This window comes from Symphodus melops (genome assembly GCF_947650265.1).
Source record: "Symphodus melops genome assembly, chromosome: 16".
In the NCBI taxonomy this organism is placed as follows: domain Eukaryota; kingdom Metazoa; phylum Chordata; class Actinopteri; order Labriformes; family Labridae; genus Symphodus; species Symphodus melops.
The window spans coordinates 11,472,453-11,484,581 of NC_136706.1; the positions used below are offsets into that span (position 1 = coordinate 11,472,453).

The following is a 12,129-nucleotide window of genomic DNA, read 5'->3' on the forward strand; positions in this document are numbered from 1 at the left end:
TGAGCTGTTTTATTGCACAAAAGCATCTATCAGAGGAAGTCATTACAGTAAAGTAGACCAGAATAGTAGTCGTGCTGTCGGGAGAGAGTCCATAGTGACATCTCGTGGTAAAAAAAAAAAAAAAGAAACAGGGAAATTGAATTTAATGATGAGAAACAAATATTAACTGAATAAACAAGTTAGAAATTGGAATTAAGGACTTTATTGACACCTTACTTTTCAGTGGACCAATTTGTCAGATATAATAAAATTATTTGCATGGAAAGAGTTACAAGTTACACAGGATGAAATTACTGCTGTATGATGTCTAACCACAGACTGTAAATAACCTCCTTTGACTTCTCCCACCATGTGACGCATGTCTCTGTCAATGAAAATTGGGGTTTGTTTTCCCGACCTGAAGTCTGCCAGGGAAGCGTTTGCCCTAGCCTGAACGATCATCGGACATCCAGCGACTTGCGAAAACAATTCCATAAGCACAATTGAGATTTAAGCTTCCTTTATTTATAAATCTGAACACTCTATCTGGAAATCCCCCAAATTGAGAGCATTATAAACTTGCCTAGGAGGGCGTTAATCATGCCTGCAGTACATCGTTCAGGGCTGAAGAAACCCGTCTTTTACTGAAAGCGCTCGGCAGCCTGACAGCTCGCGACTCGACGTCAGAGTACTATAACGTTATACATGGTAGAGATACATGACGACGTGTCATTGTTCATTCAACTGTATGACAATCATGGTAAACGGAACTTAGCCTTTCTTTTTAACCAGGATAGTTCCTGGAGCAACATTGAACCCTTTTTAAGCTTTTCTAAACCTAAATTGAACACGGCGAAGGAGCAACTTGTTAGCTGGCTAGCAACATCCCCCCAGCACTGTGATGCTAACTGAAACTAGCCACAATGTCTGACTGGGAGATTCAGTTTTGTAAGTATCCACATTTTGTATTCACATTTCATTCTTTTAGGCATGAAGTTTTTCTCTTACTTACTCTCTTATCAGCAAGCCTTGTTTTTCTTCACAGGCTGACGACAACATTGATTGTTTTATCGAGACCCAGCTACAGCTAGCTGCCTCTATTGTTTACATGGATACGACCAGCTGAGGTCCTCTGTGGGCATGTGGTGGTGGTCGTAACAATACTGGATCAACTACAGTGCAAATATGGAAATGGAGCGGTGAGGTAGCAATCCTCTGTCGATAACCCACTGCCTGCTAAAATGAGGATGATCGTGGCTCTGAAGGGGGACAGCTGTGCCTGCAGGGCTGTTTGACTTTGTGTGGGAGGTGGACAAAGGACAGGGGTTTGTTTGTCCATATTAAAGCTTAACCTGAGGTAAGATCACATGGATAAAATAGGGAATAAACCGTGCAGGTGGAGGATCCATTCTTCTAGATGTAGAGTGTTGACAACGACACTGCTTGTCACCTGTCTGCTTACCTGGGCCAAATGTCAAGAGAACCAGAGCATGACACGAGAGGAGAAACTTGTTATCAGGTGAGGAGAAACACTCTGAAACACTGCTTTAATGTGTTTGTGAATACGTGAGGGTGCAAGTCTTTGTGATATTGAGAACTAATTTGCAGCGTTTGTGTTATTTTGTCATGTGACTGATATATTGTTCTTTTTACTTTTGGCAGGGATCAAATCGTTGAAATGTTCGATCATGCTTATGGTAGTTACATGGTAAGCTGGAACGTTTATGTTATTATTGAAAATATCCCAGTATTTATGTTGACATATTGCAGGTGTGCAGAGCAAATACAAACCACCCGAATCAACCCAAACAGCTGCAGCACCTGAAGTATTTAGAACTACCTTATCAAACCAACATTGTTGTTGATGTAGGTGTGTATGGTTGTGCAGAAAGCAAACAGGCTGGATTTTTGCTGCAGCTGTTTGTCATCCTCATAGAATATAATGGACAGTATGGACTGTATTGATTCATTTTGGTCCTGAGCAGCATGTTACTGAGAGTTAGAAGAAGTGACAAGGGGAAATATGTTTTATAAAAAATGTGTCATAACGTAGCAATAGGTGAGCCATCACAAAAGCGAAGGAGAGTGCTTTAGGACAGAATACATGCACACACATATTCTTCCATTATCAAAGAAGCATTGTTGTTGGATTAGTAATAACACTCTTGATATCTCCTCTCATTGATGGTGGCTTGGTAGAAATAAATCTGAAATAAAGTCCGCCAAACCAAATAAAATTCACCCATAATCTCATTCTTTAAATAGCGAGACTTGGTAGCACCAAGTCACAAAAAAAATGTTCCCGCACTTATGTAAGGTGTTTACCTGGCTGCTTGTTTTCGTCCTCTTCGAGAATTTTAAACCACCCAGACTCCTTCCTTGATGATACCTTTAACTTTAGACGTGTAAAGTGAAGCCTTAGTACGATAACTGTTGTTTGTGTTGCAGAAATATGCCTATCCAGCAGACGAGCTGATGCCTCTGAGCTGCAAGGGAAGAGTCCGTGGGCAGGAGCCTAACAGAGGGGACATAGATGACTCCCTTGGGAAGTGAGTTCTTCATCATCATCATCATCATCATCATCACACAACATACAATTTCTAGTTCATTGGGCAGCCTTGCAGCTTCCATGACTGACACCTATTTGCTTAATTTGTCCAGCTTATTATAAATGACCACTGACTTAATTGTCGGACTGTAAAGTTTCACTCTTTACTGAAAACTTCAAAGATGGAGATAGGGAGGGAGTTCAAAGAAGAAAAATCCACCTGTGCCATTTCTGTGATTCTCTGTCGATTACAAAATTAAAGGCTCTTGAAGTGTTTTTCATGAACTAAAAATGCATCTGTTTATGTCATAAATGGTGAAACAATTGCGTTTATGCAACGTCTTTGGCATCTTCATGAAAAAAAAAATGTATTTCTTTTAGCGTTACATTGTGCTGTTCCCAACAGATTTAATTCTCCACGGAGTAGAGGTCCCAGTTTTAAGGGAACACATGAATTACTTTCTAATTTAAGTCAACGAGATTAACAAGGAGGCGATCAGTCATGGATTGAAAGAAATATCCATCCATTTATGAAACCAGATCATTGACAGTGTGCGTTCGTGATCATAACGTGTCCCTCCTCCTTCGCTGCAGGTTTTCGCTCACGCTCATAGACACTCTTGATACCCTGGTGGTGAGTACTTGCTTTCCCCTCCATTTACAAGCACGAAAGACATTTGATTTGCTTTTTCTTGTCACGTGTTGACTCTGGATTTGTTTACTGCTGTGCGTGTGTGTGTGTGTGTGTGTGTGTGTGTGTGTGCAGGTGCTAAACAAGCTGGATGACTTTGAGGATGCAGTGAGGAAGACTGTGAGCGACGTGCGCCTGGACAACGACGTGGTGGTGTCTGTGTTTGAGACCAACATCAGAGTTTTAGGGTACCAAGCATGTCTTTTATATATGAACTCATGTACTGAATGTGCAGTAATATGGCCTGTTTTTTAAAAATAAGTCTCTTACAAAAACATCTTTTGTTCATATTCTTATTATTACATCTATTTCCTCTCAGAGGGCTTCTGGGAGCTCATGTAATGGCGGACTTGCTGCAGCAGCGTGGCGAGAGGATGCAGTGGTATCAGGATGAGCTTCTACACATGGCCAAAGAACTGGGCCATCGATTACTGCCTGCCTTCAACACCACAAGTGGCCTTCCCTACCCTAAGGTTCTCCCCATTCTGTTGTTCCATTGCACAGGAATTAATTCACATGTATTACAGATGGAGGAGAAATTCTAGTTTGTGCTCCACAGAGGAACACGTGAAAAATACTGTATTTAAATGATTTTATATTAAAGAATGTTAGTCAGACAATTTTGGCCGAGAGAAGCTTTAATGTGAATTCCTCTATTTTCCAGGTGAACCTGCGATATGGAGTCCTGAATCCTCTTTCACGCACAGGCACTGAGTCAGACACCTGCACAGCATGCGCAGGAACAATGATCCTGGAGTTCGCTGCCCTCAGCAGACTGTCCGGAGAGTCTGTGTTTGAGGTACTACCTCCCTCTGCCTCGTGTGGAACTAATACGAGAAAGAACACAGGACGAGTCACGGAACATAACTTATGAATTAATAGCTGGCTATAACCGCTGCAAGTCGCAGGAAGATAATAAAATGACATATCAAAGATGGAATCTGTTATGTAAATAATACCTCTTCTATAGGAAAATGCAAGGAAGGCTCTGGACGTCCTGTGGGACAGGAGGCAGAGAGGAAGCGACTTGGTGGGGACTGTGATAAACATCCATAATGAAGAATGGGTCAGAAGAGGTGAGGCAATGTGAACAAGTGTACATATTATAAAAAAATAAAATTAAAAATTAAAAATAAAACGTTTTTTTTTTTTTTTTTTTTTTATCAAAATGTGGAAAAAAGCGACAGCACGAACAGAACACTGATTTAACAGAACACAGATATTCCACGGCTCTACATGGAGCATTTTAAACTGAGCTTACTCTTCTGACTCGTTTTGTTTGCAGACAGTGGAGTTGGTGCCGGGATTGACTCGTACTACGAATACCTGATGAAGGCCTACATTCTCCTGGGGGACAATGTTTTTCTCGAAAGGTTCAACATTGTAAGTCCTCCTCCATCTGTGTGTTCTCCAGCACCTGCTGCATTCTGCTCATACTCGGTGTCATGTTGTGTGTTTACCCACAGCACTACAGTGCCATTATGAAGTACATCAGTCAGCCTCCCCTGCTGCTCAATGTGCACATGCACAACCCCACTGTGAGCGTGCGCAGCTGGATGGACTCCCTGCTGGCGTTCTTCCCTGGGTTACAGGTGAGGGATCCTGTCTAAATTACTAAATTATCATTACTAATGATAAATGGACTTGAGCTTTTATAAGACTTTCCTAGTCTCATGTCTTTTACACCGCTGATGGCAGAGGTTGCTGTTGGATGTTTTTCTTTTTTGTTTTTCTTTTCCACAGGTTTTGAGAGGAGATCTGAAGCCAGCCATCGAGACTCATGAAATGCTTTACCAAGTCACCAAACAGCACAAGTTTCTTCCAGAGGTAAAGAAGCTCTGCTCGTTTATTGTACTGTTGACTTACATGTGCAGACACGTTTGTTGAATGAATGTATTCTGAACACTGGATAGAGATGGAAAATATGGAGATTTTTTTGTTTTTTTTCCTCTCACGCACTTGTGATCAGATTGTAATGTCTGCTACTTCCTAGTCTGTTGATGCTTTCCATTAAGCAGACCCTCTCATAAAAACATTGTCTGTATTAGCCTTATTAAAGCCAAACTACTGATGCCAGTAATACCCCATTATTATTATTATTATTTGAAAAATAAAACTTAAAACTGAATACACAGGGTCCTATCACCTTATCTGTATGGGTCTTTAAAGTTACAATATGACATCCATCACATTCATTTATTCACAATCTTACTTTACTTTCGTTTGTTTTTTGCTTTCTTTTACGGTTGTTGACTTATTCTCTGAAATTTTCTGTATTTCTCGTGGAGGTCCTTTTATAACCTCTCCCGCCATTACTATTCTTGATGAATGTTTTTTTTCTTTTGTGTAATTCTCTTCTTCTTTTTTTTTGGTGCAAATAAATTACGTGAATCAAGAAATTGAAAACATTTTTTAGATTGAACAAGTGTCCCTAATATACATTTCTGTCCTTTATGTCACTGCAGGCGTTCACCACAGAGTTCAGAGTTCATTGGGGCCAACACTTACTGAGACCAGAGTTTGCAGAAAGCACCTACTACCTCTATAAGGTAAAAAAAAGAAGTGGACTACAGCTTGTTACAAACACAGGGCTTAAATGTTTCAGGCGTGAGGCATGTGGTGCGAAATAATAAAATAATGAACCCAATAAATCGAAAAGAGCCCGCTATTTCTACGTATATTTAAATATTGCCAACGCTGCAGTACTCATTCAAGTCATGAAAGATGTCCTGCTATCCTATGGGCTTGAGTGGCAGCAGGCAGTCAGCATGTTAATGGATAACTGTGCTGGGATGAGGGGCAAGAAGACAAGCAAGGAAAAAGAACCCTCACCTACTCTGTCCACATGGTGTCACATCCAGCCAAGGTTCCTTTGCACCCATTTTAAGCGGAAATTTAGGATTTATCCTCTGATTTGTACTATGATATTGAGAAATCACCCAAACAGAATTTCAGAGCCGTTTTTGCCAATTGCCCTTAAAGCGACTTTTTTCAGGCTCAGAATTTTTTTTTCTCCACTTTAAGCCCTGCAAACAGGCCCTTTTATGAAATGATTCACAAAGCATCTTATTAGCAAAGGGAACGATCTGTGGAAGATGGGGGTTGTTGATGATGTTTTGATATCTGCAGGCAACTGGCGACCCGTACTACCTCAGAGTTGGACAGTCCATTGTGGAGAAGCTCAATGCCTACGCCAGGGTGCCTTGCGGATTTGCTGCTGTTCAAGATGTGCGCACTGGGACACATGAAGACAGGTGAGCACAGGCCATGACACCCAATTTGTAAAATGAGTCACTGTAGTTTTTAGATGGAATATCTGTTGTTATGAAACCTTGATATACTTCTTATAAAAGTCTTGTCACACCTCTCCTCCGCTTGCTTGCGTGCGTAGGATGGACTCGTTCTTTCTGGCCGAGATGTTTAAATACCTGTATCTGCTGTTTTCGGAGAAGACTGAGCTGCCAATCGATATCGATGACTACATCTTCACTACAGAGGCTCATCTCCTCCCTGTGTCTTTGTCCACCACCAAGCCGCCGTGTCCGGGCAACGACACGGTGAGAGATCTCACTTTGTCACTGACACAGGTCCTCACGTTGTTATGCCATTTCACGCGTGGCGTCCTTTCTGTCCTACAGGAAACAGTTCCCGTCTCTCAAGAAGAAGACCTGTTTACACACTCCTGTCCCAGCTTGGAGACATTGTTTCCCAACAACCCCTCCTTTGCCAAAACCATCCGGGACAGCTACAAGTACCTGACTGGAGTGGGACGCGCCTTTCACCCCTTACCCGTCAGGTGTGTTCAGTTGTAGAGTGGGCTTGATTTTAGATTCAGTTGAAAGTCGTTCACAGGTATAACTTTGACGTCAAACTTGTTTGCATGTTACAGAGAGATTGAACTCCCGCTCCACGATAACGGCATGGAGCCAGTGGAGTTCCTGAAAAGCATGGGCATTTCTCTCACTCCACTGAATGAGGTCATGGCAGAAGAGGGCAGAAGACAGAAGGTATTTTTTTAGTTGCCGTTTCTCATATCCGTCCTCTGGCCCGTCTTTCTTTGTTTCATATTTTTATGTTTTGTAAAATTCCTAAACTCTAAACGTGTAAATATTTGGTTTTCCTGGATCGCAACATGTCCAAAACAAACACTGCCGAATTCAGGCAGTGCAAAACAATCCTGTCATTTTATCTTCATCTGATTCCCTTTAAGGATCATAGAGGAGTGTACCGGGTCAAACTTGTGGCAGAGTTGAGCCAGATGCAGGAGGAGGAGGAGGTGTTTCCTCATATCGTTCAGCTCATATCCCCTCCATTTCTGGGCAGAACGGTTCTCACAGCCGGACCTGCCAAGTTTGGCATGGACCTCACCAAGATGGAGCACGGGGTGAGTAAAAACGTTTTTAGTTTTTTTTTTTTTATGCATGATCAAAGACCACTACACCTTCTCCCTACACACTCAAGCACATTCTCACATTTACACGCCTGAATACTTCGAGAAGATTTTTGCTTTAATATCAGTGCAACATATCGAAGAACATACTGCACCCTCAACTCTCGATGGTAATAAAATCAAGGTTGTTTTTGTTTTTTTGTCACTTCACTCTATTATCTCTAGTAACAACTCAAAATAACACCGTCCAACCTTTGTGCTGCAGGTGAAGGGCAGCATAGTGAAAGCCTCCCCTTACACTGCGTGTGGACCGATCGATAATGCGGAGGAGCTTGAAGGCCACATTGCTCTGGCACTGCGTGGTGAGTGCATGTTTGCAGCAAAGGCTCGTCGGCTGCAGGAGGCAGGAGCCATCGGAGTCGTCTTCATAGGTGAGGAGCGTCACAAACCTACAGTCTGGCTCGAGGGGTCGTTTTACAAATCTTCCAAACGACTGCAACATGGAAAAGGCCGGACTTTACGAACACACGCGTTCTAACGTTTCACTTAACCTCCTCAGACCACAGAGAGGGGAGCAACAGCGAGGAAACCCCGCTCTTCCAGATGGTTGGAGACGGCGACTCCACTGAGGACATCAACCTGCCTTTGGTGTTTGTGTTTAGCCGCGAGGGGGCCATGCTCACTGCTGCTTTGGAGGAACATCAGAATGTGGACGTGCTGCTGCTGCCAAAAGAGAGGCAGCTGGGACACGGTGAGGATGAGAGTGATGAGAGACTGAGAGTGCGCTGAGAGGCTGGTGCTAAAGGGTGATATCTACCAGATTAACAGTTGCATATTATACCTTTTTAAATGTGTTACAGTTTTCTGTCATTCCTTTAACTCCCAACAATAGTAAGACACTGTATCTTAAATAAATGAGTGTAAGTCAAAGTTTGTGTTTGATAACATTGGCCTCATTTGCATCTCATGCATGTTCTACTCCTCCTTCCTGTCCAGATAAGACACAGATACCCGTCAGCATGAACATCAAACTCCGCTTGGCGGAGGAGGGAGAGCTCGAGGAAGGAGCAGCCAGAGGGCCAACGCTGGAGTTTTTCCTGGAGAAAGAACAGTTGCTTCTTAAGGAAGAAGAGGAGGAAGAATTCGAGCAACAGACGCAGCAGCACAAAGCCTGCGCCGAGGCAGCCATGGACGCCAGAACTGAACCGTGTTCGGCAGATTCATCTCCGGCTACGAACTCGAACCGTGGACCACACACAAACCCTTGACCGCTGCTGATCCTGTGTCCGTTTCCGAACTGGCTCGTGCCTCGGAGCCCCAAAACTGCCCTACACGGAACCCTAACATACCCAGCCTGCATGTTAGCAACCGATAGACAAGAGTAGATCAGTGTGATGGCAACACTTTAAACCTATCTCGACTGTGAAACCTAAAGATGTGTCTGTATATATTAGACAGGGAGTTCAAAAGGAAACGACAGTTGGTAGCTAGAGGCTGTAAAGTGTAGGTTAAGGTGTCCGAGCTTGTGCTCATCCTGTAGTGTTGCTGTTGTAGGCACAGAAGAAACGCTTGTGGAGATAATGACGTGGATAACTGACTAGATTTTTTTTAAATGACCTCACCCCAGAGAAAACAAATCGAAACTACTCAGCTAGGTTTTTTTTATGCAATTTAGTTCCTTTCAATGTAGAATTCACCTTTTCACTTCAACTAACTACTGTTAAAATGTTCAGTAATGCAGAATGGAAGTTGACTTGACCAGTAGGGGGAGTCAGCTCCCATAATGTCTCAGTAACACAGCATGTGAAGATAAAGGAGGTGAACTGGGGCCAATTTACAAGGTGATTTTGTACATGTAAGCAACTTCAGGGAATTCAAAGAGTAAATGCAGTTTGCTGGGTTGACTAGTTTGATAAAATGTGTGAGTGTGTGTGTGTTCTGCATTTGTTTTTCTTTTTCTTTTTTTGGCTGTGATGTGTGAATGTTGAAGAGTGTTTGCTTTGTGTACAGTATGAACTAACTGAAACACTAAAGTCTCAGTTAAAAGATCAGCGTTCTTACATGAAACCTTTCTCTTGATTGGAATAAAAGCTCCTCAAGGCTGAAATCAATGAATCCTTTACAAGTATGTTTAGTTTTTCAGAGCTGGTTCAACATCCTTTGACTTGTGAATAACTAAGTAATTAATCACGTTGAATTAAACTCTTCTTAATAGCCTTGTAAAGACGACCAAAGATGGGGGTTTTTTTGTGCATGTTACAGGGTCAGTTCCAGATGCATCATCACAGGTCGGGCTGCGGTCCCAGACTGTTCTGCACTTTGAAACACGGGTATGAAACATTCAGCCTGTCTTTGCATTTTTTGTATGTGCAATAGGTTAATTTAATTGCAGTCCTTAAAGAACCACTGATCATATGTAAAGATGCAACTTTTTATGCACCTTTTAATTTACAGAAATTCCTAAAGGGTTCATTTTAATAACAGCAGGATTTTTGCATCATGTCAAATAAACTCAGATGAAAACTCAAATGATTTCTAAGTAACGCTTCCAATAAATATAACTCAAACAGTTCTACTCCAGGGCCTTTTTGGATGCATTTTTGATTGCAGTATTGTTTCTTCCATCAAGTCTTAAATGTAACTGTTGTTACTTTCCCTCCGTTTTAAAACATAGTTATACATATTGTTGGCGTTCCAATGTGTAGGAACATTATGCAACAATTCATAAACTCTTTTGATCAGTTCCTCCATATCGCTTGTGTCGTTTACACTTTTAAGTTGTTTCATGATTTTATTTTTTTTTAAATTCTGGTGGTACATAAATGTGAGCTTGTGTATGTTTTCAACAAACACTTTGTGCCAGAGTAATTTTACTTTTTCTGTTTACAGTCGACCTTTATCATGAAGCTGCTGAGTGAATATCAAGTCTTAATCCAACATGACAATGAATATTTTCATTTCACCGTATGAGGCTTTGCCAACAGGTATACCTCAGGACTGTTCATGTTACTCTTCAGAGATAAAACATGGACAGGAAGTAAGGGAGGACTGTTTTCTTTCTTTTCTTTTTTTTTTTTAAATGCTATTTAACATATTGGAATATAGATTAACACAATGTTACCTTTCTTTCTAAGTTTTCTCTTGATCAGGTTAAAAAGTGCCAAAAACCTGCATGACATGGCTCCTGTTTCTGTAACACATCTTCTCTGAATTTCATTTGGGACTGTGAGCTGAGGCAGTCTTGTTAATAAATTTTGAAATCACAATGTGATAGGTTATTTTTTGTTGTTGTGAGTATTTATTTAATTAACAGATTTTAAGTTAGTTTTAGTTTCAGCTTGACAGTCAGCTGTTTTTTTTTAATTGTATACATTGTCTGAATTGTGCAAAAATGTAAGATCTTCTTTCCGGCTGTAACGAGTGATACTCACCCTGAGTAACTAATGCTGCTGTGTGTTCCTGATGTTTCAACAGAATACCTGACTGATAAGAAGAGAGCACTGAAGGATAGCATACTGCTAGATCCGCTAACCCCTGCTTATGCGCCCTATCCATTATGTGCTGAATATTTGTAGTTTTTTTGTTTTGTTTTTTCAACTCTAAAATGCGACAGAAAAGACACAAAACCTCAAGGAGACAATTGGCTCATTCAAAGAAACTTTACATCACAGAGGTGAGTTAAGACTGCTTCAACTGAGAAATTTTTGCTTCTCGACGACAAGTAGAGAATCCCTGAGACAAACTAAAATCTTTCATGTTGAAAAATATGACATTTCATGAAGTGACATTTAACATTTATTTTGTATTATATTATATTGAGCACAGTCTACCAATGTTAAATTCCTTGTGTGCGAGACATACCTGGCCAGTAAAGGTGATTCTGATTCATTTTAAGCCAAAATAAGGGTCAACCTTAAACAAATTGCAACAGAAGCAAACTCAACTTTTTTACATCCTCAGTATTTCCTGAGTAAGGAAAAAAAAGCCCCAAAAAATTCCAATTGGGGAAACTTTTGAAAAAGACCCAAATCCCCTGTACATAAGCCTAGTCATTCTTTTTCAAGTTGAATAGGGGGGAAAATAACCTTCAGATATCACCATGCAAATGACTGAGTTGATTACTTAAATCAAGAATATGTTTTTGAATTATTAGGGGTCTGTGGGACTATTTCTATAGGGGATGAGTCTGAGGGAAGAACAGGAGAAAGGGGTAAGGAGAACGCAGAAGACAAAAGGTAGGTAAAATGTAAAGTGGTATCAAACAATCAAATTACCTGTCCGCCATAGGGGATCTCATCTTTATTGTTGTGTTGTGTACTTTGCCATCAGGTACAGTGAGAATGTTGTCTCTGTCTCTTTACCCAGCCTTGTTGACAGACAAACTTCCCTTCTCTCCAAGTGTTGGTAATGACCCTGCTCTACCAACATCCAGGTTGCAATGACAGACTGTTCATATTTCTCCATTCCTGAAAAAAAAAAGAAACCTTTATGTAGACCAATAAATCTCACTGATCCATGATG

At 41.2% G+C, this 12,129-nt stretch overlaps 2 protein-coding genes across 3 annotated transcripts in view; one reads left to right on the plus strand and one right to left on the minus strand.

The window, feature by feature from the left end:
* Positions 1-12,129, minus strand: part of LOC306836848 (kunitz-type serine protease inhibitor IX-like) — a 140,719-nt gene that overhangs the window by 99,678 nt on the left and 28,912 nt on the right. The window lies entirely within an intron of this gene.
* LOC306836839 (ER degradation-enhancing alpha-mannosidase-like protein 3) lies at positions 604-10,879 on the plus strand. 2 transcript variants are annotated; one of them, XM_079364155.1, is made up of 21 exons: positions 606-927; positions 1,025-1,498; positions 1,642-1,687; positions 2,428-2,528; positions 3,122-3,161; positions 3,294-3,406; positions 3,538-3,691; positions 3,883-4,017; positions 4,189-4,294; positions 4,504-4,601; positions 4,685-4,810; positions 4,962-5,045; positions 5,684-5,767; positions 6,348-6,472; positions 6,610-6,775; positions 6,857-7,014; positions 7,108-7,225; positions 7,429-7,602; positions 7,874-8,039; positions 8,168-8,359; positions 8,605-10,879. In XM_079364155.1, the coding sequence occupies exons 2-21, from the start codon at positions 1,347-1,349 to the stop codon at positions 8,874-8,876; spliced, it is 2,610 nt and encodes an 869-aa protein (XP_079220281.1). In that variant the 5' UTR covers positions 606-927; positions 1,025-1,346; the 3' UTR covers positions 8,877-10,879. The 2 variants fall into 2 exon arrangements, with proteins under 2 accessions (XP_079220280.1, XP_079220281.1); XM_079364154.1 differs by having other exon boundaries at positions 604-927; positions 6,610-7,014.

What these genes read in the sequence shown, in the direction of transcription:
- LOC306836839 (XM_079364154.1), top strand. Translation starts at nt 1,347, where the DNA reads ATGGATAAAATAGGGAATAAACCGTGCAGGTGGAGGATCCATTCTTCT. An exon ending in GCACCTACTACCTCTATAAG is followed by an intron (nt 5,768 to 6,347) that starts GTAAAAAAAAGA and finishes TGATATCTGCAG; the next exon opens with GCAACTGGCGACCCGTACTA. An exon ending in AAGAGGGCAGAAGACAGAAG is followed by an intron (nt 7,226 to 7,428) that starts GTATTTTTTTAG and finishes ATTCCCTTTAAG; the next exon opens with GATCATAGAGGAGTGTACCG.